This window comes from Mustela nigripes, chromosome 4 (assembly GCF_022355385.1).
Source record: "Mustela nigripes isolate SB6536 chromosome 4, MUSNIG.SB6536, whole genome shotgun sequence".
Taxonomy (NCBI): Eukaryota; Metazoa; Chordata; class Mammalia; order Carnivora; family Mustelidae; genus Mustela; species Mustela nigripes.
The window spans coordinates 86,354,620-86,379,012 of record NC_081560.1 but is presented as its reverse complement, the minus strand read 5'-3'; the positions used below and the strand labels follow the sequence as shown (position 1 = coordinate 86,379,012).

At 36.5% G+C, this 24,393-nt stretch overlaps 1 protein-coding gene across 4 annotated transcripts in view; it reads left to right on the top strand.

Annotated features, from left to right (window-relative positions):
• Nucleotides 1–24,393, top strand: part of ORC5 (origin recognition complex subunit 5) — a 91,619-nt gene that overhangs the window by 32,206 nt on the left and 35,020 nt on the right. For 2 of the 4 annotated variants that reach the window (XM_059397000.1, XM_059396999.1), the window contains exons 7-13: nucleotides 1,051–1,099; nucleotides 1,188–1,278; nucleotides 8,699–8,751; nucleotides 10,093–10,205; nucleotides 11,167–11,214; nucleotides 15,197–15,245; nucleotides 17,914–18,024. In XM_059397000.1, coding sequence (XP_059252983.1) covers nucleotides 1,051–1,099; nucleotides 1,188–1,278; nucleotides 8,699–8,751; nucleotides 10,093–10,205; nucleotides 11,167–11,214; nucleotides 15,197–15,245; nucleotides 17,914–17,978 — 468 coding nt within the window. In that variant the 3' untranslated portion in view covers nucleotides 17,979–18,024. The remainder of the gene's footprint in view (nucleotides 1–1,050; nucleotides 1,100–1,187; nucleotides 1,279–8,698; nucleotides 8,752–10,092; nucleotides 10,206–11,166; nucleotides 11,215–15,196; nucleotides 15,246–17,913; nucleotides 18,025–24,393) is intronic. The other 2 variants (XM_059396998.1, XM_059396997.1) reach the window with 1 other exon arrangement.

The following is a 24,393-nucleotide window of genomic DNA, read 5'->3' as shown; positions in this document are numbered from 1 at the left end:
TTATCTGCATTACTTTTTACTGCTATTTGTAAATGATTAAACATGTATTTTAATGGTTTGGCCAAGAAAAAAAAGCAGTTTGCCAAGTTGTTTACCAGTTACTTCTGATATCGTGACGTTACTGTTATTAAGCAGTGTTTAGATCTTGAAAACCTGAAACTAAGTTCAGAAAGTTGGCCTCTCTCCACTTAATATTAACAGAGTTTGGAAGATTTTTTTCTGCCCCAAACTGTTGCTTTTTATGGAGTAAAATAGGAAAAACTGTTTCAAGAATTAGTTCTCAGCTCTCTCTTACCTTCTCGATTTGAGGTTGGATAGTTAATATGTTAATATTTACCTCTGTCTATCCCCAGGCTTCATTATGGAATCATTTCAGTATGAAATACTTGTGATCAAGTTCATATTAATGGCAGCAGCTTGTTTTTATAAGTTTGCTTGAACAACTTCTTGGTAGAATTCCTGTTGATTCATGGAAAACTAATAACTAATTTTGATTAGTTAGTGCTTCTCAGACTTTGGAATACATAGAATTCTTGGAGAGATTGTTAAAGTGGATTTCTGGATCTCATTCTTAGAGGTTCTTATCGTGTGTGCCTGGTATGGTGCCAAGAACTTGCATTTATAGTAGTCTCAGGTGGTGGTGTCAGTCTCATAATTTTGAATTTTACTGAATGAGATAATGTTTGATTTGTGAAAATGTTCAGCCCTTGGAAAGTAACAGGTTAAATTTAGTGGTATTGTGTGTTTTATGGTCCTTTATGACAGAATTATAAACTAAAATTACAAATTATGCTTTGCTCTACTACTTTATATCTAGAGGCTAATAAATTAGGCAGGATTTAGCCAATTCAGGAGTATTTTGTATGTTGTTTTACTATCATTTTTTGTATTTGTTGTTTTATTATTATAATAAGCTATAATAATATTTTACCTGAGTAATTATATTGAAGGAAAATTACTTACATTCTAATTAACATTGTACTTGGAAAAATTCCTATTTGTGGTGAATAAGTGCTTTCTCTCTCTCTTTTTTTTCCCCTTTATTTACAGGCAGTACTTAATTTTCCTAAATATTGTGAACCTGTGGTTAAAGGAGAAGGTAATTGTATAATTTTACTTATTAATATTTGTTTTGAAACAATTTCTGTAAGATCTGAATTTTTGAAATTTTCTCCCTTTTCGGGTAGCAAATGAACGTGATACTCGCAAACTCTGGAGAAATATTGAACCTCATTTGAAGAGAGCCATGCAGACTGTTTATCTCAGGGAAATATCAAGGTAATTTTCTGTTAGTATGTATAATATTTCTATCTTTAATGTAGATATTTTGTCTACTAAAGTTTACATGTTTTCCTTTACCTTCTTCAGACTAGGAAAAAACTCATGAGTTTTTAATCATTTCTTCTTATTTTGGGAAGGACAGACAGTTTTTAACCAGTATGTTACACAGTTTGAAGCAAGGCATTTATTTCACAATTGCTAACTTTTTTTAGGTCTGGAAAGCTACAGGAAAAACAGCTTTAGCTTTGTTTTTTATATTTGGTTTGGGTATTTGAATAGGTTTAATGAAAACTTGATTATTAAAGCAATGTGTAAATCAAATCCTAAGTCTGCACTTGTCTGCTTTTAGAATTTCATAGTAGTGAAACTGCTCAGGAGTGTGGTGGCATTTAGTGAGAAGAACAGGGTTTGATTTCCATATCAGCCATTTTCTACCTCTAGGCCTCAACTCCCTCCTCTCATAGTCTTTCCAAGTCTTTCATAGTCTTTCATAGTCTTTCCAAGTGTGTGAGAACAATTTATGAATAATATAGTGCCTTACAGGTGGTAGATTAAGCCTCAGTTACAAACATCAGCAACACGATCTGCTTTTCTCACTTTCTGGTTGGTTGTATTATCATTTTTCTCTCATAAATACCTTAATCTGTAACTACTTTTTTTTTTTTTTAATTAACATATAATGTATCATTTGCTGCACGGGTACAGGTCTGCAGATCATCAGGCTTACACATTTCACAGCACTCACCATAGCACATATCCTCCCCAATATCCGTATGTAACTACTATTCTTTACTAACTTTGCTTTTCATTTAATTAACTGATTAGATTATAATTCAGGGAGCAAGTCAATAGTTTTAAAATAAATATAAACATTACAAAGATACTGTTATTCCGCTTTTCAATAATAAAAGTCATTTGATGAGGATTTTTGGAAGTCATAGAATAGAAAAGCTTGTGATCTGCTCTTTTAAAGATAGAAAAATTTGGGTGCTTGTTAAAATGATTTTTACATAATAAAGTACTTAGAGTTTCTCATAGGATAGTCATGACCATGCATGTAAATCCAGTTTTCTCCACAAGATCAATAAGGAGATGAGATAAAATCACTCATAACTCCTGTCTGCAGTATAACTGGGATGCTATGGAGTTGACTACAAACTTCAGTTTATGTGTAATTAGTGAAACAACCTAAGCCAGTGGAGCCAGCTCCTGAGCTCATGTTGAAGTAAAATGTTAAGCAGTGACTGCAAGAAGAGGATGGGCTCATTAGTTGTGAAGAAAGACAGATGAAATCACCTCTGGATGAGAGTCTGGCCCTGAGAGGGAAAACATCGAGAACAAGTGGGACCCAGAGGGTTAGAGCACTGGCTACTAAAGAATCAAAAGGAAGTGTTTTAAGAGTATGTATGGCAAGAATTATCATGGTAGTCTTGGAAAAGGATTGTTGTTGTTGTTGTTGCTTTTTTAAAGGATTGTTTTTGAGGGAAGATAGAAAGATGATTTGGAAGCTGGGGTATCCCCTGAAGAGTAGGTGGGTAGTCAATAAAAAAGCAAGGGGTAGAAATTAAGATAGCCATGGCACCACCCCCCTATCAAACAAAAAAAAAAAAGTGATGAAATCGGAAGATAAGCCAATCCCTCCCCCTCAAAAAGGCACTATGTTTTAAAGAAAATGTACTTCATTCTTACAGAAGAAGGCGTTTTAGAACCAAGAACTCTACTAAGCCATCCCAAACCTCTCACCCCCGCATTCATAGTATCACCTATTTGCTGATCCAAGCAAACGTTGGGCATTTCAAAATGAAGAGAATATAAATAGAAAATCCACACAAAGGTATTATAAGAAGAAATAGAAAATGTGAATAAAAAAATTTTTGCTGATAAGAATTTTTCCCTTCCCACCAAGATAAAGCACAGGAAGATATAACACAGTACAACAAGTACAACAACCTCACTTAAATTTTAAACAAGCATCTTCTAATATGAAAAAGTACTTTAAATCAGAAATTCAGCAACTCAGAATAGAAAAATAGGAGGATGTGAAACAAAATTGACCAAACTCAGGAATGGAATTAAAGCAAAAGTAATTTCCTCAGATGAACATGAAATTTTAAGATATCCAAAGGAGAGTAGATTCAATTGAGAATATAATAAAGAATATTGAAGAGGGGCGCCTGGGTGGCTCAGTGGGTTAAGCCGCTGCCTTCGGCTCGGGTCATGATCTCAGAGTCCTGGGATCGAGTCCCGCATTGGGCTCTCTGCTGAGCAGAGAGCTTCCCTCTCTCTCTGCCTGCCTCTCCATCTACTTGTGATTTCTCTCTGTCAAATAAATAAATAAAATCTTTAAAAAAAAAAAAAGAATATTGAAGAGAAGAATGAAAACAACCAAGAAGACAAAACTAAATAAAGAGGTAAAAATAATCAAGTAGAATGTAATAAATGTGATAGGCAAAGAAGATTCAGTGTATGTGTAATTGGAGTTCCTAAAGAATGAAAACAATGGATTTGAATAAAGATCTAAAACTGTTATCCAAAATTTTCTAGAAGTGAAAAAAAGACCTGGTTCCACATTTTCAAAAGAAGATTTTATTTATTTATTTGAGATACAAGAGGAGAGAGGGAGAGAGAGAGAGAGAGAGAGAGAGAGCCCAAGCAGGGGGATGGGCAGAGGGAAAGGTAGAAGCCAACTCCCCACTGAGCAGGGAACCTGATGTGCTGCTCAGTCCCAGGACCATGACCTGAGCTGAAGGAAGATGCTCAACCAGGACTGAGCCACCCAGGTGCCAGTGGATAGACTTTTTAGTTAGATCTCAGTTGAAACTAGTTCTACCACGTAGAAGCTTTGTGTTAGTTAACTTCTCTTTCAGTTTTGCCATTTGTAAAAAAGGAAAAAAAAAGAATATGTTTCTGTCTTATAAGTTCATGAATATTAAATGGAATATCTTAAGAACTGGGTTCATAAGAGACATAAATGTTAGTCTCCTCTCTTCTCATTAAAGATGTCATTTTATCCTTTTGTTTTGCAAGTGTAAATAATGTTAAATGGGTAATTGTTACGTAAGAAACTCTTACCAATTTGAACTGCCTCAAAGTCTGAGTTATAACAATGTAAATGAAAAATTTATTTTTATTTGCATTTATAAGAAGTAATGAATATGAAAATGCCTTATAATCTGTGAAGCAATATTGAATTATAAGGTGGAAGAAGTGATCTGTTTTGAAAGTCAGCTTGTTGTGCTAGCTCTGCTCTCCACATAGGTTACTAGTAGTATGTCATAATTTCCCGTATTACTGTACAGGCATACCTTGGAGATATTGCAGATTCTGTTCCAGACTACTGCAATAAAAAAAAATAATAATACAATAAAGTGAGTCAAATGAGTTTTTTGGTTTCCCAGTGCATATATGTTAGTTTACACTGTACTCTCATCTGTTAAGATTACAGTATTTTATCTTAAAAAACCACACAGTGTACATATACCTTAATTAAAAATATGTTACTGCTAAAAAATACTAACCATCATCTGAGCTTTCAGTGAGTTGCAATGTTGTTGCAACTAGTGTTAGGTCCATTATCAAAGGAATGCTAGTGTTGGGTCCATTATCAAAGGAATGAGACTGAGACAAAGTGAAAGTTATGCAAAGCCTTATACTATGCCAAGCATTAGAAGTTAGACTGACCAGTCAGGGGAATGAGACTGAGACAAAGTGAAAATTATGTAAAGCTTTATTCTATGCTAAGCATTAGAAGTCAGACTGACTGGCCAGGGCTGCCTCCGAAGAGAGCGACGACCCCTCAGTCTTACAGGCTAGTTTTATAGGGCACAAGCACAGACCTCTATATATGTGGCTTTGGCTGATTGGATGTCTTACCTGTCTGGCCTTATTTTAGGTGTGTGTTTTAGCAACAGTTACCTGGAACCGATATCACTAACTGCTGAGGCGTTTATTAAACAACAAAATGGCTACCTAAGCAACAAAATGGCTATCTAGGCAACATGGATTCACTCTGGCTAAGCAGGCCCAGGCAGGCCCTAGCGGTTTAACAGGTTTTAACATGAAATTGGCCCCTGCACTAGCAGAAGTCTTGCCTTATGTCGATGCCTGTTCACTGCTCAGGGTGGTGGTTGCTGAGCATTGGGGTGGCTGTGGCAGTTTCTTAAGGCAACAGAGAAATTTACTGCATCTGTAGACTCTTCTTTCATGAACGATTTCTCTGTAGCCTGTAATGCTGTTTGATAGCGTTTTACCCACAGTAGAACTTTCAAAATTGGAGTCAGTACTTTTAAATCCTCTTGTCACCTTAACAAATAATTTTTTTTTTAAGATTTTATTTATTTGACAGAGATCACAAGTAGGCAGAGAGGCAGACAGAGAGAGGAGGAAGCAGGCTCCCTGCATTTATTTATTTATTTGCATTTATAAGAAGAGAGAGAGAGCCCGATGTCGGGCTCGATCCCAGGACCCTGAGATCATGACCTGAGCCGAAGGCAGAGGCTTTAGCTCACTGAGCCACCCAGGTGCCCCTTAACAACTAAATTTATATAGTATTCTGAATCCTTTGTTGTCATTACAAATATCTTCATTAGCATCTTAACCAAATTCCCTTTCAGGAAACCCCTTCCATTGTTTATCTGAAGCAGTTCCTCATCTATTAAAAAGTTCTGTCATGAGATTGCGGCAGTTCAGTTATATCTTCAGGCTCCGCTTCTAATTCTAGTTCTCTTGCTCTTCCACCCCTTTTGCAGTTATTTCTTCCACTGAAGTCTCGAATCCCTCAAAGTCATTCTTGAGAGTTGGAATCATCTTTTAAACTCCTGTTAGTGTTGATATTTTGACTTCTTCCCGTGAATCATGAATGTTCTTAATGGCATCTGGACTGGTGAATCCTTCCCAGAAGGTTTTCAATTGACTTTACCCAGATCCATCAGAGGAATTACCATCTCTGGCAGCTCTAGCCTTGAGAAATGTCTTTCTTCAATAATAAGACTATAAAGTTGAAGTGACTCCTTGATCAAGAGGCTGCAGAATGGATATTGTGTTAGCAGGCCTGAGAACAACATGAATCTCTTTGTCCATCTCCCTCAGAGGTCTTGGTGACCAGGTCCATTGTCAGTGAGCAGTCATGTGTTGAATCTTTAATGAGCAGTAGGTCTCAACAGTGGGCTTAAAATACTCCGTACACCATGTTGTACACATGTGCTGTCAGCAGGCTTTGTTGCTCCATTGATAGAACAGGCAAAGTAGATTTAGCATTATTCTTAAGAGCCTTGAGATTTTTGGAATGGTCAGTGAGCATTAGCTTCAACTGAAAGTCACCAGCTACATTAGCCCTTTACAAGAGAGTCAGCTCCATAGCTATGAAAGTCCCAGATGGCATCTTCTTCCAGTAGGAGGCTGTTCCACCTACACTGAAAACCTCTTGTTCAGTGCAGCCGCCTTCATTCATGATCTTAGCTAGATCTTCTGGAAGAACTTGCTGTAGCTTCTACATCAGCACCTTCTGCTTCACCTTGTACTTTTATGTTATAGAGATGGCTTCTTTCTTTAAACCTCATGAACCAACCTCTGCTAGCTTCAAACTTTTTTTCTACAGCTTCCTCACCCCTCTCAGCCTTCATAGAATTGAAGAATTAGGGCCTTGCTCTGGATTAGGCTTTGGCTTAAGGGAGCGTTTTGGCTGTTTTGATCTTCTGTCCATATCACTGGCCATATCCCATATCCAACACCCCTAAAATATTCTCCAGATCAGCCACAAGGCTGTTTTGCTTTCTTACTGTTTTGTGTGTATGCTGGAGTAGCACTTTCAGTTTCCTTGAAGAACTTTTTCTTTTCTTTTGCAACTTGGCTAACTGGTGCAAGAGGCCTAGCTTTTGGTCTATCTCAGCTTTTGACGGGACTTCCTCACGAGCTTTAACCTTCTCCAGCTGGTGATTTAAAGTGAGAGACATGCAACTCTTCCTTTCACTTGAATACTCAGAGGCGGTTGTAGGGTTACTGATTGGCCCAGTTTCGATATAATTATGTCTCAGGGAATAGGAAGGCCCAAGGAGAGGAAGAGATGGAGGAATGACCAGTCAGTGGAGCAGATAAGTTTGCTGTCCTCTGTGGGTGCAGTTCATGACCCCCAAAACAATTAGAATAGTAATATCAAAGGTCACTTGGTCACAGATCACCATAAGAAATAATAAAAATGAAAAAATTTGAAATAGTATGAGAATTACCCAGATGTGACAAAGAGACATGAAGTGAGCAGTTGCTGTGAGAAAAATGGCACCGATAGATTGTACTTGATTCAGGGTTGCCACAGACCTTCAGTTTGTTTAAAAAAAAATTTTAAAAAGTACTATCTGCAAAGCACAGTGAAGTAAGAATGAGGTATGCCTTTATTTCCATAATTTTTAGCACTGCTTGCAGTTTTGATAAAAATACATACAGTTTGATTTGGGATATTTAGTTCTGGTCTGGCATCTATTTTTAAATTGGTATTTTAAGAGCTGAGTTAAAGAGTTGGAGAGGGTTCTTACAGATCTTTGCATCTAACTGCCTTATTTTTTGGTGAGAAGGTTATTGATTTATTCAAGGTCATATAGCTAAAACGTCTCTCGGGGCAGTCTTTTTCCTTACACTATAGTGTGTTTCCTAATGAATTTTGTCATATCATGGCTTCATATTCTTAATAATATTTGAGGGTGTTTAGTAGTTTTAATTGCAGGTAAGATCAGAGAGGGGCAGTGGAAATGAAATGGCATTCTGTAAGGATTCAGGTCTTAGCTCTGGCCTCGTGTCCTTGGGCAGCTTAACCTGTGGGCCTCAATTTTCTGATGTAATGGTACTTATTTTAAGAGATTGTTATGTAGGGTCACCTGGGTGGCTCAGTTGGTTAAGCATTAGCCTTCGGCTCAGGTCATGATCCCAGGGTGCTGGGATTGAGCCCCACGTTGGGTTCCCTGCTCAGTGGGGAGTTCACCTACCTCTCCTTCCTTTGATCTTCTCCTCCCTTTGAGCTCTCTCTCTCTCAGATAGATAAAATCTTTTTTTTTTTTTTAAAGAGTGATTGTTATGGAGTTAGAAATAGTGTATAACAATTGCATTTAATATGCTAACTGGAGCATTGGGAGTTTTAACTGAAGGATAGGTGATGTTATTTATTGGTACTTTTTGATAACTTTAAAATAATGATCAGGAAAAGAGATTAAAAAATTAACATCTGGATATTGATATGTAAGTTTGTGTTGTTTTAATATTCCCTCAATGATTTCATAAGGCACAGCATGTTCATTGCATGTCTGTGTTGTCCTATTTATAAGGAAATTATTTTCTTAAGCCAAAAATTACTTTTTCTAGGACTCTTTTAAGTACAGTGTACTGATTTCATATATTTTCAAACCATTTTTGCTCTTCTATTTTCTTTCAGTTCACAGTGGGAAAAGTTACAGAAAGATGACATAGATCCAGCACAACTTAAAGGTATCAGAGGAAGTATTGAAACAGTCACCAGAGACATTTCTTTAATTGATTACTAATAAGCAAGATACTGAAATTAATACTAAATATAGCTTCAGTCAGTAAATGGTGTTATGGAAAAGAATTTAGAAATTGTGATGATATTTTAATTAATGATTTTCTCTTAAGTGAAACTCCCAATTTAAGAGAGGAAATAATTCTCTAATACCAGTTTTCTATTTTCTAAATGTTGAATTATGTCATGTAAAAATCAAGCAGTTTAATTTCTTTAAATGCTTTTGTTCAGTTCTGGGCCACAATTTTATCTCAGTATATATGTATTTCTTGAGTTTTATGTTAATCCAGTTTGGGGGATGCATTTTTGTTGGTTATGTTTTAAAAGCTTTGTGCTTTTGTTTTATTTAAAGAAACTATTATTTTGGATTTATCCCAGTAGAACAACTTGACTTAAAAAAAAATTGAGCAAGTGTCTTAAATATTCTTACTGGAAAAAGTAGATCACTGGCTAGTGGTTGGAGAAAATGGTATAAAATTAAGTGGTGGTGCAATTCTCTTTTGTCTATTTTGGTTTCTAAATGCCCTAGGGGCTGTACAAGTGATTTTCAGTTGTGTGTTCCAGTGGAAAAAAATAGATGCTAGCCTTAGAAAATCTGCAATAACTGGTCTTCACTATTCCCTAACTGTATGACCTTGAGTCTAATTCAGTGTCCTCATCTAAAATAAAAAGAATGTCTAACTTTAAGTTATGGCAAGGATTTGAAGATGCCTCAGTAATAAGGTGGCACCTAGCACATTGTCTATGCTAGATACTCAGTAAATATCAGATTCCTTGCTTTCCTGTAAAAATCGATGGTATTTGACCAGCTCCTTTATTTATCCATTCATTTAGTTATTTCCATAGGGATAAAAAAACAAAACCCAGATGTGTTTGCATCAGCAAATATTATAGCTTGGTAAGAAATATATATACAACTCACTGTTAATACAAGGTATAAAGTTACATGGGTCACAAGTGAAATTCACAAGGTAGGGATAGATTTTTTTTTATTTTGGTATGACAGGAGAGCAGCAGGAAGTTTAATGGAAAGTATGGCTTCGAAGGACAGGATGGGTAGGATTTAGACCTCGGAATAGGAGGAGCTAAGCAAAAATAATAGAGTGAGCAAGCATATGATTAATAGTAATGTTCACCACCACTGCCCATTATAATGGCGCTTTAAACTCAGGGAGTAGGTCATTTTTACCAGAGGACACCATTAAAAGATCAGTGAGAAAAGATAAGAGATAATTAAAATCTTAGTGGTAGCCTACCAAATGCCTTCATGAAAGATCTTTGTTATGTAGGTCTTTCAGCATATACTCACGTGGAGCTTCCCTATTACTCTAAGTTTATTCTAATTGCTGCATACCTCGCTTCATACAATCCAGCAAGAACTGATAAGAGGTTCTTCCTTAAGGTAATAATTGTTTCTTTTTACTTTGCTTTTGAAGATTCCAGGGATGTTTTGAAATTTCTCAACACCCGTAAGTTCTCAGGGGCAGAGATTAGAATAAGAGATTGCTAAATATATATTTAGGACTTAATCTTCAAAGACTTTAAATTATGGTCACAACCTGAAAGTATGTTGCTTCACAGAAGAGTACAGGTATACTTTAGGTAATAGTTCTAGATTTTAAAAATATATAAATAAGGTTTTGTGTAAAGTATGAGAGATGGGAATAATTTTAAGGGTGGTAATTCCTTTATTGTTCTAAAGCTCCTTCAGTACTGCCATACACTCCATACAGCATTATCCAGAACATTCAGAAGACTCATCTGTGTGTACATTAGTTGGAGAAATCCCATTTTGGAATTGTTTTCTTTTTGGGAAAAAAAATGCAGTTTGATTCATTATTAAATATATTTCTAATAAATTTTTATTTGATGTTTTGCCTATCTCTCCCAGTAGTCTTCATTTCATGAAGTCAAGGACCACATCTATTTTTTTCTCCACTATTAAATCCCAAATGCTTAACCAGATGTTCTTAAGTGTTTCTTAGGTGAATTGACAGCCTGCCTTAAGGATGAATAAAAACCCATTTATCTGTGAAAGTTTTGTTTTTGTAGAAACAAATATGCTGTAATAAGTTAGTAAGTTAATAAGTTAATATTAAAATAATAAGTTAATCTCTTAGGAAGTATCACTATTTTAGTTTAACACCTTTTTCTTTAAATACAAAAGTAATCTTGTATATGATTGAAATCTAAGTCAAAGTAGCCTAAAATATGTTGCTATTTTAGGTGGTAGTAAATAAAATAAGAAAGCCTAACATATGTAAATTAGTTTTATATATGCCAGGTTTTAAATTATGTTTTCTGTTTTTGTGGAGTGTTACCTTTTTTTCCTCCATCCTAACAATTATTTTCCTTAATTGAAGCATCATGGGAAAATCAAGAAAACCAACTTTCTAAAGAAACATGAAAAGGTATTTACCTTCTAATTTCTCTTGGGAAAAACTCATGAATTCAGGTCACTGTGGAAAGTGGATAAATGCATGCTTTTATTAGTCATTTGGATATAAGAATTGATAAGGTACCGTTATAATGTTGTATTTTGTTACGTTGAACATGGTGATGAAGACACATTCGGGGGAGCTGGTTTTGGAGATAAAAGTGAGTTGACAAGTTCTTTCAGTGAATTCATAAATGAAAAAGATTACCCTGGAATTTTTAACTAAACACAGCTGGTTTTCCTGTTTCCTCCTTTGAAACCCTCACAAAAATGAATCTGAAGAAATAATAAAGGTGAACATATGGGGACTAAGTGGACAAGAGACCCACACGACTTGGAACTGCATTGTAGGTAGATGCACAGATGACTGAAAAGGTGAGAGGGCAGGCACCCAAGCCCCAAGCAAGCATGTTTGACCTGAGGAATGTGGAATAGCTTAGAAATCAGAGGCCCTGAGCACATTTGAAGGTGGGGTGTAGGGCCACGTTGAAACTAGCGGAAGGAGTGTGTGGACTGCTCAGATACTTGTTCTGCTCTGTATATCAAAACCACCTCTGCCTCTCTTGGGAAAAGGTGGAGAAGTTCTATCTGTAAACTTCATGCCATAGAAGCTGTGAGTCTTGTTTCTCAGTTCCATTCTTTTTTTTTTTTTTTTTTTTTAAGATTTTATTTATTTATTTGACAGAGATCAGAAGCAGGCAGAGAGGCAGGCAGAGAGAGAGGAGGAAGCAGGCTCCCTGCTGAGCAGAGAGCCCGATGTGGGGCTTGATCTCAGGACCCTGGGACCATGACCTGAGCCGAAGGCAGAGGCTTTAACCCACTGAGCCACCCAGGTGCCCCCTCAGTTCCATTCTTAAAAGCAGCTTTTCTCAGTATGCCTTTCTAAAATGGTAGTGTTTTCTCATGACTTTGAAGACATTTTTTTTTGCTGTCTCTGGCTTTATTGTTGCCACTAAAAAATTTGCTGTTAGTCTGTTATTCCTTTGTTGATACCTGTGTTTTTCTCTACAAGTTGTTACAAGTTCTTGTTTTTCTCTTAAAAGTTCTCCTCTTGTTTTCCTTTAGTGTTTTTACTGTTTCACTGTGGTGGATCTGGGATTGAATTTTCTAATTGGGGTTCATTTTGTTTCCTGAATTTGAATAACGATGCCTTTATTCAGTTCTGATGAATTAACTTTTCAAATATTAGCTTCTCCCTCATTCTCTCTAACAATGTCTTCCTGAGATGCTGATTAGATATAAGTCAGATCTTCCCACTCTGTCCTCATCTCTTAAGTCTTTTTCATTCTTTATTACCTTTGGGCTCTGTATGCTGAATTCTGGGTGATCTCTTCACTTCTATGTTCTGACTTTCTCTCCAGCTTTGTTTCTTTTGTTTAAATCACCTTTATAATTCCAGTAATGTCATTTGTAATTTTTAGATGTTTCATCTGATCACTTTTATATTTTTCCTAGTCCCATTTTTCTTTAACATAGAAATATTTTATATTCTGATATTAGAAGTCCTTGTCAATCTACGAAATCTCCATTTTCTGTTTTTACTCACTCATGTATGTAATGCCTTGCTCCTGAACATTTTATTACTTTTAATTGTTGACTGAACTTCATCTTGGAATTTTTGAGGCCTGAAGTGTGTTCCTTTAGAATAGTTTTATGTTTACTTATGTGCAGGCTCTTAAGAATGCCAGTAACTGTGATCATTTGAAATTCAGATCTTAGCCTTGGGGGTTTTCAGATCACAGAGGTACTGTGAATTCTGCCCCCATATCAACATTAAGCCATAGTTTCTAGTTGAAATTCTCAGGGAAGACTTTTGTCCTCCCTTCACACAGCGTTAGAGTTTGGCAGGGAAATTTTCTTACCAGATCCATTTGCTTGGAATGGGAAATTTTTTCTGGTATTGCCTCTTCATTGAGACATCTCTGATTAGGCTTTCCACCATAGGCAGATAGTTGATTTTGTGCCTTCTTTCTTATGTGTGTAGTTGGTTTGGGTAATAAAGGATTGTTAGGAGGGAGTGCTTACAGCTGGGGTGGTCAGGAAAGGATCTGTGGTAGGCTTGCATGTGAATGGCACTCAAAAATCGTAGGGACTGGGGCACCTGGTGGCTCAGTTGGTTAAGCATCTGTCTTTGGTTCAGGTCATGATCTCAGGGTCCTAGAATCAAGCCCGTGTTGGGCTCCCTGGGGAGTCTGCTTCTCCCTCTCTCTCTCTTCCCCCCTACTTTTGTTCTCGCTTGCTCTCTCTGTTCTCTCTCTCAAATAAATAAATCTAAAAAGAAATAATAATAATAATTAAAGAATGGTGGGAACTGATGGGGTCCGTGATCAAAGGAGCAAGACTGATACAGAGTGAAGGTCAAGCAAAGCTTTATTTCGCACCAGCATCAAGAATCAAACTGACCTTTTGGGGCCGTCTCTTACAGAGAGAGTGACCACCCTCAGCTTCACAGACTGGCTTTTATAGATCAAAGGCCATGTGGTTGAGCCTGGCCAATGAGATCATCTCCACCTGGCCTGACCCGTCCTTGTATTTGGGCTCCGTTATTAGGGACTGGTCGACCATATTTTACTGGTTTCCCGGACTTGCTTCTAAGTAAGTTCTTCCAGGGATGGAGGGGGCGGGGCAGGGCCAGTTTAAATTTTACTGCACAAACAACAAAATGGCTGTTCAACCGAGATGAAGTCACTCTGGCTTAAGTAGGCCCTCACAGGAACTGGATGTGCAAAGATGGGAGAGGGAGTATTCCACTTGAGGTAATAATTAGGGCCAAGAGCAGAGGTGAGAAAGTGTAGGGCATATAAAAGAAGTAGCAAAATGTAATTGGCTGAAGTGTGAAGTGAGTTTCAGAGAAAAGTCATGTGAGGCTAGATTATAGAAGAATTTTGTTACTCACCAGTTCCTGAAGGGAAGGAAGCCCATCTGATCACATCTGTGTCTCAGCACTTGGTGGTATTTGCGGGTGTTTACAAGTGAATAGGTAAGAATAAAGAAAATTGAAGAATTGAAGGCTAAGAATTTTAGGTCTGTTCTTTAGACAGAGAAAACCATTTAAGGATTTTGAGGGGGAGGGGAGATACATGAGGGCTTTATGAGGGTCACTGAGGACTGTGACATCCTGGCAATTGAGACCACCCCTATGGAACGAGTGGAGTTGCACTTGTTTGTCCTTCCCTGAGAAGGGCAGTCTTGACAGAGGGAACCATATGAGCAAAGACCTCATGCTAGACAATGTCTAGTTGTAAAGGAAGTGTAGTTCTTCTGATGAGATTCTTACTGATTTGACCTTCATAGTAAGTAGCCTCTTTTGTCTTTGGTTCATGTCCTTTTAAAAATCTGATCTTAACTGAAAGCTCCCTGTGTATACCTACTAGTTTATATTTTTGTTCCCTCTCTTCCTTGAAATCTTGATTGAATGTTTATCTTATGCCAGGCACTCTGCCGGATGCTATAGATAGCGCGGAGAACAGAATAGCCCTTGTCTCTTCCTTCATGACAATACACATTAAAAAGCAGACCGTATGAATAATTATTATAACAGTTGTTTTGAAAATACTGTATATCTTCGATTGTGTAATTCCTTTTGTCTATCCTTAGCTGACACTGATTTTTTCAAGATATTACTTTTTAATTCAACTAATGCCTGTGTGTGAAACCAGATTATTTGCCCATCAGTTTATGTAGAAAAGCAAGTTTTCCCCCTCTCCTTGCCCATAGTCTCATTCCCCTCTTCTCTGAGTTGTTTCTAGTTTAAGTTTTTTCTAGTATAAATATTCATAACTCTTAAGTTTCTCTGTTTTTCTTGGTGTAACTTGACACCAAATTTGATGCCATTTCACTCCTCAAAAATTTGATTTGATTTCCTTTTTTTGATCTATTTTTACAGGCCTTCATTCTCTTAATGAGCTCTATAATGAATTTAGTAGGCATTTCTCAGACTTTGCCTTCCCTTCTAGGAGGGAAGCCAGTTTGCGTGTGTAGCACAAAACCAGTTCACTGAGGAAGGTAAATATCATATGCCTCACGTGCCACTAGGACACTTTAATTTTAAATTGGATGTGTGTTTTCTAACCAGAAAATGTAAAAAGTGAAAATCTTTCCATTCCAAGCAAATGGATTTGGTAAGGAAATTTCCCTGCCAGGCTCTGACTCTGTGTGAAACGAGGACAAAAGTCTTCCCTGAGAATTTCAACTAGAAACTAGGTTTTAACAGTGATGTGGGGACAGAATTCACAGTACTTCTATGGTAGAGGGAGAGGGAGACAGACAGTCTCAAGCAGGCTCTGTGCTGAGCATGGAGCCCAACATGGGACTGGATCTCATGACTCTGAGATCGTGACCTGAGCTGAAACCAAGAGTCCGATGCTCAACCAAACTGTGCCATGCAGGCGCCTGGATGTTAACCACAGTTCTTAAACTCATTCAACAGACAAATGATTAGTAACAAATGATTAGTATCTAGAATTATTTTTTAAGAGTTATATAAACCCTTAAGAAAAAGGCAAAAATCCAATCGATAAGTGGGTAAATGATATAAAAAGGATGGCTGATCATGGCGAGTATACCTGAAACTGACAATCAAGTTAATTGCTCTGTAGGTGTTTTATTGTGATTGATTTTTTGGGTAACATCTGCCTTTTTCAGTTGCCTAACAGACCTGACATGATTATCAGCTTCATTCACCAATGAGAGAAATTAATCTCTATTTTTATTTATTTAAATTTTTTTTTTTTTTTTTTTTTTTTTTTTTTAAGAAATGAAACTTAGAACAACAGCTATTATTTCATGTCTTGGATTGGCAAAACTAAAAAAAAAAAAAAAACCCTGATGATTTTATTGGTAATAATGTAGAAGAATAAGAGCCTGTATATTCTGTTTGTTGGCCATAATAAAGTTAATATGGGAGTGTACTTTGTATTGGTCACGATAGGCTGAGCTGTGCTGTAGCAAAAACCACAAACCCTCAGTGGATTAACAACAAAGATTTATATGTTGTTCATGACACAATGGTGTATGGGCTGGGTGGCCCTCTTTTGTAGTGATGCCAAGTAAAACATGGTGATTTCTACAGTGGCTACCAAAGGGTAAGAAGATTAAAGGATTAAAAGAAGATTAAAGGTCTGAGAGGCCAGGCTTGGAAATAGGTGATATCACATTCACCCCCAGTCATCTAACGGGAAGGAGATACTGAGAAATAAGTTTTCTCTGTGCCCCAGATGGAACTGTTGATGATCACACAGCATTGTCTCTGCCCTCTGCTTTCTGCTTTAGTTTCTCAGTCCCACTTAGAGAAACTCACACATGTGCACAAGGGGAAATGTGGTCCATCACAGGATGGTCCATCACAGGATTACTTGTGATGAATTACAGTGATGAATTTTTAGATGTAGACAGTGATTTGTCTTAAAATGGAATTCTGTAGGGTTGCTTCAGAACAGAACTCAGAAGTGCATGTATCAATATGGATAAACCTCAAAAACATATTGAAGGAAAAAAAGCAACTAGTGGTATGTCCAAAATAATATCATTTATATGAGGTTAGATCTTGCAGATAGTGCTGTATTTGTTTATGAATGCATCTGTAGTAGCTGTATAAAAATTGTCATGAAAGTGGCAAGAACACCAAATTCTGGATAGTGGTTCCTTTTAGGGAGAAAGTGGGATATAAGAGGAGTGTAAAGGACCTTTGGTTTATCTGTAATGTGATCCAATGTTTTTTCTTTGCACATATCCCATATTGTTAGCGGTTGATAAAATTGGGTCCTGGGTGCATTATTATTTATTATATCAGCCCCTGTACTTTTCTAAATGATTGAAGTATTTAATGAGAAAGGATAAAAAGTTTAAGACCTGGAGAATGATTTCTAAACTATTTTTTAGATATAAATAGCTGAGGTAAACACACACTTCATTTTGTAATTCTGTGTAGGTATTTTTCTTTACAGTCATTCTTTGAAGAAATAGTTTTTCTCATGCATGTAAATGCAGATTTCCATTTATTTACCATTGTGCTAATATAGAGTACTTATATTCTAACAGTGCTACTAAAACTGTCTTGGAGTGGACCTTGAGCACTTCAGTTTTCTGATGACAAGACATTGTACCATATGGCTTTGTACACAAATATGCACATTTTATAATCTTTCGGTTTTTAAATTTTACATTATTACAGGGTGACAGCTTATTCACAAGTTATCAAATCTTTTATTGGTTTTCCAAGCTAGTATTTACTATAGCTGATCTTTTTAGAACTATTAATATTGAACAAATGTATTTTCCTGGTGATGGCACAAAAAGGAGTGAATAGTGAAAAGTAAGGATTAAGTTCTAGTCAAGGAATTAGGACCCAGACCTGGTTTTGGTTATGGACTATTTTGACAGATGACCTAGCTTAACTCACTTACCATCTGGTTATAACAACAGAATATGTATGATGTTCAGGACTAGGGATGGACAACTTGTGAGTTGTTTATTTAATACCTGTTTATACTAAGAAAATCTTGAAGAAAATGTTGACTGATAAGCCATTATATCAGCTAAGGTTTTAGCATTGAGACTCAAAGTTAGAATTGTTAGGCTCTTTGGGGTATATTGTATGTATATTGTTACTGGGAATTTGTGGTACAGAAAGTGAGTTTGCTATAAGAAGAAAATCCATGTTCTTTTGTTACAGACAAGCAATCATCTTCTCGGACCAAAACCATTTCCACTAGACAGATTATTAGCAATATTATATAGTATCGTGGACAGTAGAGTTGCTCCAACAGCAAACATCTTTTCCCAGGTAAGCTTAATAATAGTTATTATCTGTCCTCTATGTCTTTATGGAATTCTTCAGGTAATACTGTTGGTATAGTTCCAGGCATTTAGATTTTTAGTTAGCATATGTTACTCTTTTAACTAAGTCATGAACAGTATGTTCTTGGTAAGTACTTGAAAATTCCAAATACAGAATCTTTGAGGGTATCCCTGAATTTGCTTCTATTTACAGGTATAACTTGATGACAAAACCAACTTGATGTTTCCGTATGTTTTCTTTTATCAGTAAAAGAATTTTTAAATTAAATGATTATAATTCTCTTGCTGACTTAAATAAGTGGCTTCATGATGAAATTGATGAATTATTATGTAGAATTATAATCTAATGAACACAAAATTTAAAAAAAAGTATTTGTAAGAAAGTAATCTATAATATCTTTATTCCTCATATATCTGTCAACAGTATGATTTTTAAAAAAAATTTTTCCAGAATGATTAAGTTCTCAAAATTTTCACTAGATGGCAGCAGTAGCATAAAAATACGAAATATAATCGCTTCTCAGCCTTTTGACTAAGATCAAGTGAAAAACATGAAAAAAAGTATTTTTACAATAAAGTCATTAAGCTTTTTTTTTAGTTGACTTTCTAAGAAAAATCTGTTTATTAAAAATATAGTCACAATAGATTTTTTTTTTTTAAGATTTTATTTATTTATTTGACAGAGATCACAAGTAGGCAGAGAGGCATTCAGAGAGAGGAGGAAGCAGGCTCCCTGCTGAGCAGAGAGCTCGATGTGGGGCTCGATCCCAGGACCCTGGGATCATGACCTGAGCCGAAAGCAGAGGCTTTAACCCACTGAGCCACCCAGGCGCCCCTCACAATAGATTTCTTAAATGGTCCAGAAAAACAGTTCCTAGCATATGGTATGAATGTCTAGAAGATAAAGCAATTGATGTGACTAGTATTACTAAAAAGCACTTCGGACTTTGCAATGAGCATTTTGTTCTCTGTATATGTTTTTAGGTTGAGAAATACATAAATAATAACATTTATGTTTAAATTCCCTGCAAATAAATTTAGACACTGAATGAATGTTTGACTTGTAATCTAATGTATGCTGGTAACTTTTTTTTTTCTGAGATTTTATATTTGAGAGAGATAGAGAACATGAGTAAGGGAGCAGGGTGGGCAGAGAGAGGGTGCTTAGCAGGAGGCCCTACCTAGGCTCTATCCAGAACCCTGGGATCATGACCTGAGCTGAAGGCAGATGCTTAAGCCACCCAGGCATCCCCTGAAATTAATTTTTAATCAGACTTTACATTTGTTAATAGCTTTCTACATATAGTAGATGACTTTTTGTTTTGTTTTTGCTGTTGCAATAACTATGAAACAGCAGGTATTATTATCTTTATTAAAAGGTATTGAGCTTTAGGGAGGTTAAATGGTATTCCCAGAATGACACAATGAGTAAATCACTGACAACCAAAGCCTAGAGAGGTGAGGTACATGGTTAAGGAAGGCCTTTACATCACATGTGATTATACTTCTCAAGTGCCCCCAAATTACCTTTGTGTAAAGGAGAGAGAGGGAATGATAATAAATGTTTTCTTTTTTCCTTTTGGAAAGCTTGTAATTTGTCCTGGGGGAATAAAACATGTACATAAGAATAATGATATAAGGGTGTATGGATGCTGGATAGTGTGGTTGAGAATTTTAGAGCAGAGAGAGCACTTCTGGATTGGGCAGGGTGAGGGAAAGCTTCACAGAAAAGGTGAAATATGGAGCTGGTCTGTGGAGAATGAGTAGGAATCATTTCTTTAAGTATTTCTGGTTTATGTAAGTGATAGGTGTTTGTTGTACAAAAAAATGAGAAATTGGATAAATAAAAAGGAAAAGAAATAGATAAAGCTGACATCTTACTTCCAGTGGGTAGTTTTAGAAATTTAAGAAGGGGAAATGATAAGAGTAAAGGGATGGGAGTGGGGAAAAAACAAGACACATCTGTGAACTGTCGCCCCGATTTTGTTGAAGAGTGGATGGGGTTGTATCGTTGTGATGACGGCCGTCACTGTCGCTGTGGTCCAGGACGGGTAGTACTGCCATCGCCACACATAACACCTTGCTCTCGATGCCTTCCATGTCAGACCTTATGTTGCGAGAGTGTTTTGCATGTTAGGAAGTTTGCCATGTACTTGGTTAGTCTTGGAGAGGGAACTGAAGCTCAGTGTCTCAAAGATCTGCCCGAGGCCACACTGCAAATCACTGGCAGCATCCAGACTTGGATGCAGATGTTCCCAGCAGCAGGTCTAGTTTATAGGGATAGACAGTCAAAACCAGCAAGAGGTTGCTGATTTGGGAATTTACTAGCTACTCTGAGGCTTTGATTAGAGAAGAACAGTATCACCAGTCTTTATACTTTCAACAGTGTCCGTAATATAATTAAGATACAGCTTGGCCTAAATGTATCTTTATTTTTATTTTTATTTTTTTTAAAGATTTTATTTATTTATTTGACAGAGAGAAATCACAAGTAGATGGAGAGGCAGGCAGAGAGAGAGAGGGAAGCAGGCTCCCTGCTGAGTAGAGAGCCCGATGCGGGACTCGATCCCAGGACTCTGAGATCATGACCTGAGCTGAAGGCAGAGGCTTAACCCACTGAGCCATCCAGGCGCCCCAATGTATCTTTATTTTTAAAATGAAGTTAAACTCTCTTCAACCTTAACAACCTAAATGAAGTTTTTGTTCTTTATTTCTTCTCAGTAGCTGTAATCAAAATGATAATTTTATATATTTAAAATACAGCTTTAAATGAATTTGTGTTCCTTTGATGACAAATCATTTAGGACTTGATCTCAGTGATTCCCATTTCGGATACAGAGGGATAGATGCAACTAACCCTATGAAGTTGACCTCTACTTTTGCTTGGTCAATAAAGTATCCAAGAAAATTAAGCAGCATGTATACTGTGTTTAAGAACAAAATGTGGCAGAAACCACATTCAGAAAAAGGGTTATTTCTTCCACAGGTTTACTTTTGTCCATTCCCATTGATTCCCAGTGACCTTTTCTATTTTTTTTTTTAAAGATTTTATTTATTTAACTGACAGAAAGATCACAAGTAGGCAGAGAGGCAGGTAGAGAGAGGGAGGCTCCCTGCTGAGCAGAGAGCCCAATGTGAAGCTCAATCCCAGGACCCTGAGATCGTGACCTGAGCTGAAGGCAGAGGCTTAACCCACTGAGCCACCCAGGATCCCTGACTTTTTCTATTTTTATTGTTTCATTCAGCCATCAGACTTTACTCTTGCCCATAGGAATGATAATTTCCTTGAGTTCACTTAATTTTTTAAGTGAGAGGAGGATGCCCACATTTGTGTTGGCCTTGCTTTTTTGATATGAACACTAGATGGCGATATTGATGCATTCTAGCTTTAAGATGAACTAAGGAAACCAACCACTTTACATCTTCAATAGTGTTTCCTGTTTAGAGAAAGCTGTTTGTTAAATGAACACATTGGTCTATTTGGACAAAAATACAATTGCCTGAAGATGTTTAATGATATATACATGTATGTATGCATACATGTGTACACGTTCATGAAAAGGTAAATAAGATTGGAAAATAATTGTATTGCATGAGTATTTTCTACCTGGAAGTAAAATGTTTTCTGTTGCCTGTTGTGTGTCTTTAATGAGAAGATAATGTGTTATTTTTCTAATCATTTATTCCATATGCAACTGTTTTAAGGGTTTGTTTCATAATAATATGCTGTTCTTTTAGTTTGACTTACTAGTTACATAATTAATTATTTTTTAAGGTTTTTTTTTTTTTAATTTATTTATTTGACAGACAGAAATCACAAGTAGGCAGAGAGGCAGGCAGAGAGAGAGGGGGAGGCAGGCTCCCCGCTGAGCAGAGAGCCCGATGCGGGGCTCGATCCCAGGACCCTGAGATCATGACCTGAGCCGAAGGCAGAGAGGCCTTATCCCACTGAGCCACCCAGGCACCCCAATTATTTTTTATATATAACAAATTGATCAGATGTGGTAGATATGTTCACAGTTTACTTGAAGTGGAATTTTATTTCCACTGCATTTTATTCAAATCCATTTAAATCTATTCTGTTAAAAAAATTATAAAAATAGTAGCTTAAGGAATCTTTGAAGTTAAAATTCCAAGTGAGAATAATAATCAAATTCATAATAGTATTAGTAACAGTATTGTATTATAGTTGGTATTCTTGTGAATTTATTCTTTATTAAATTTTAGATATGGGGCACCTGGGTGGCTCAGTGGGTTAAAGCCTCTGCCTTCGGCTCAGGTCATGATCCCAGGGTCTTGGGATTGAGCCCCGCATTGGGCTCTCTGGTCAGTGAGGAGCCTGCTTCCTCCTCTCTCTCTCTCTGTCTGCCTCTCTACCTACTTGTCATCTCTTTCTGTCAAATAAATAAATAAAACCTTGAAAAAAAATTTTAGATACAATTCTATTCATTACTTTTTTTAGTCTCTTAAATAGGTAAAAGAATGTTAGCACATTTAACTTTTTATTAGATTAATGCTCAGATTGAAATATGGTTTTTAAATTTTTCTGAGACTTTTAAGATAAGTCTAGCCTTATCCAGTTTAATGTCATCATGTTGTCAAGATCATGGATTATTTTAACAATTGTTACTCAAATAAAACAAATGTAGCTCTTATATATGTGTATGAACTTTGTGAATGGCAAAGCATTAATTCTGGTGTTTTCATTCTTTTTTTCCTGTCAGCATGGCTAGAATGGGTAAACTCTACCATTTACATGCAGGAAGTAATAAAGTTTAGAGGTATTACTTTCAAATTTTAATTTGATCAGATATGTTATTGAAGACCATTTATCATCTTTAAAAGAAATACTGCTGAGGGGCACCTGGGTGGCTCATTGGGTTAAAGCCTCTGCATTCGGTTCGGGTCGTGAGCCTGGGGGTCCTGGGGTTGAGCCCCGCATCCGGCTCTCTGCTTGGCGGGGAGCCTGCTTCCTCTCACCCCCATCTCTCTGCTTGCTTCTCTACCTACTTGTGGTCTCTGTCTGTCAAATAAATAAATAAGATCTTAAAAAAAAAAAAAAGAAATACTGCTGAATTGTCCTTTTTTTTTCCCCCCAGAAGTATATTAAAACCAGGTTATGCTTTTTTATTTTCTTTTTTTTCCTTGAAGAAAAATGATAATTTGTTTGGAAATTTTTGCATGATCTATTTCATCCTTTTGATATTTCAGTATCTTCTCTTACTCATCCTTGTTGACTTCCTCCATAGTCTTCTATTTAGGTGAACATAGTAGGAACAGTTCTTTAATATTGTAATCATGTATATTACTTATTTTAAAATATTAGGCCATACTGTCTTCTCTTTTCATAGAGAATAAACTTGCTGAAGAATTTATTTCTAAAATTACTGATAGAGGTTTCTTTTTTTTTTTAATATTTGATATATTTATTTGAGAGAGAGACAGCGAGAGAGGGAACACAAGCAGGGGGAGTGGGAGAGGTAGAAGCAGGGTTTCCGTTGAGCAGGGAACCCTACGTGGGGCTCGATTACCTGAGCTGAGGGCAGCCGCTGAACAGCTGAGCCACCCAGATGTCGGGATAGTGGTTTCTAAAGTGACTTTTAAAGGGAAAATTACTTTAAAAATTTAAGGAGATTTAAGTACACATATATTACATATTAACATTGATCCTATTTGATCAGTTAGCATTTTGAAGATTTATTTTTGAAGTTCACTGTAATTGTACACTTCAGAAGTTTGAAAATAGTGTATTGTATCTGGTATTATAAGAATGCACTTTAAGAAGTAGCTGAAAATGCATTAAATGTGTAGATTGCTTTAGGTAGCATAGACATTTTCACAATATTTATTCTTCCAATCCAGGAGCATGGAACATTTTTCCATTTCTTTGTGTCTTCCTCAATTTCTTTCATGAGTACTTTATAGTTTTCTGAGTATAGATTCTGTGTCTCTTTGGTTAGGTTTATTCCTAGGTATCTTATGGTTTTGGATGCAATTGTAAATGGGATTGACTCCTTAATATCTCTTTCTTCTGTCTTGCTGTTGGTGTAGAGAAATGCAACTGATTTCTGTGCATTGATTTTATATCCTGACACTTTACTGAATTCCTGTATAAGTTCTAGCAATTTTGGAGTGGAGTCTTTTGGGTTTTCCACATATAGTATCATATCATCTGCGAAGAGTGATAATTTGACTTCTTCTTTGCCGATTTGGATGCATTTAATTTCCTTTTGTTGTCTGATTGCTGAGGCTAGGACCTCTAGTACGATGTTGAATAGCAGTGGTGATAATGGACATCCCTGCCGTGTTCCTGACCTTAGCAGAAAAGCTTTCAGTTTTTCTCCATTGAGAATGA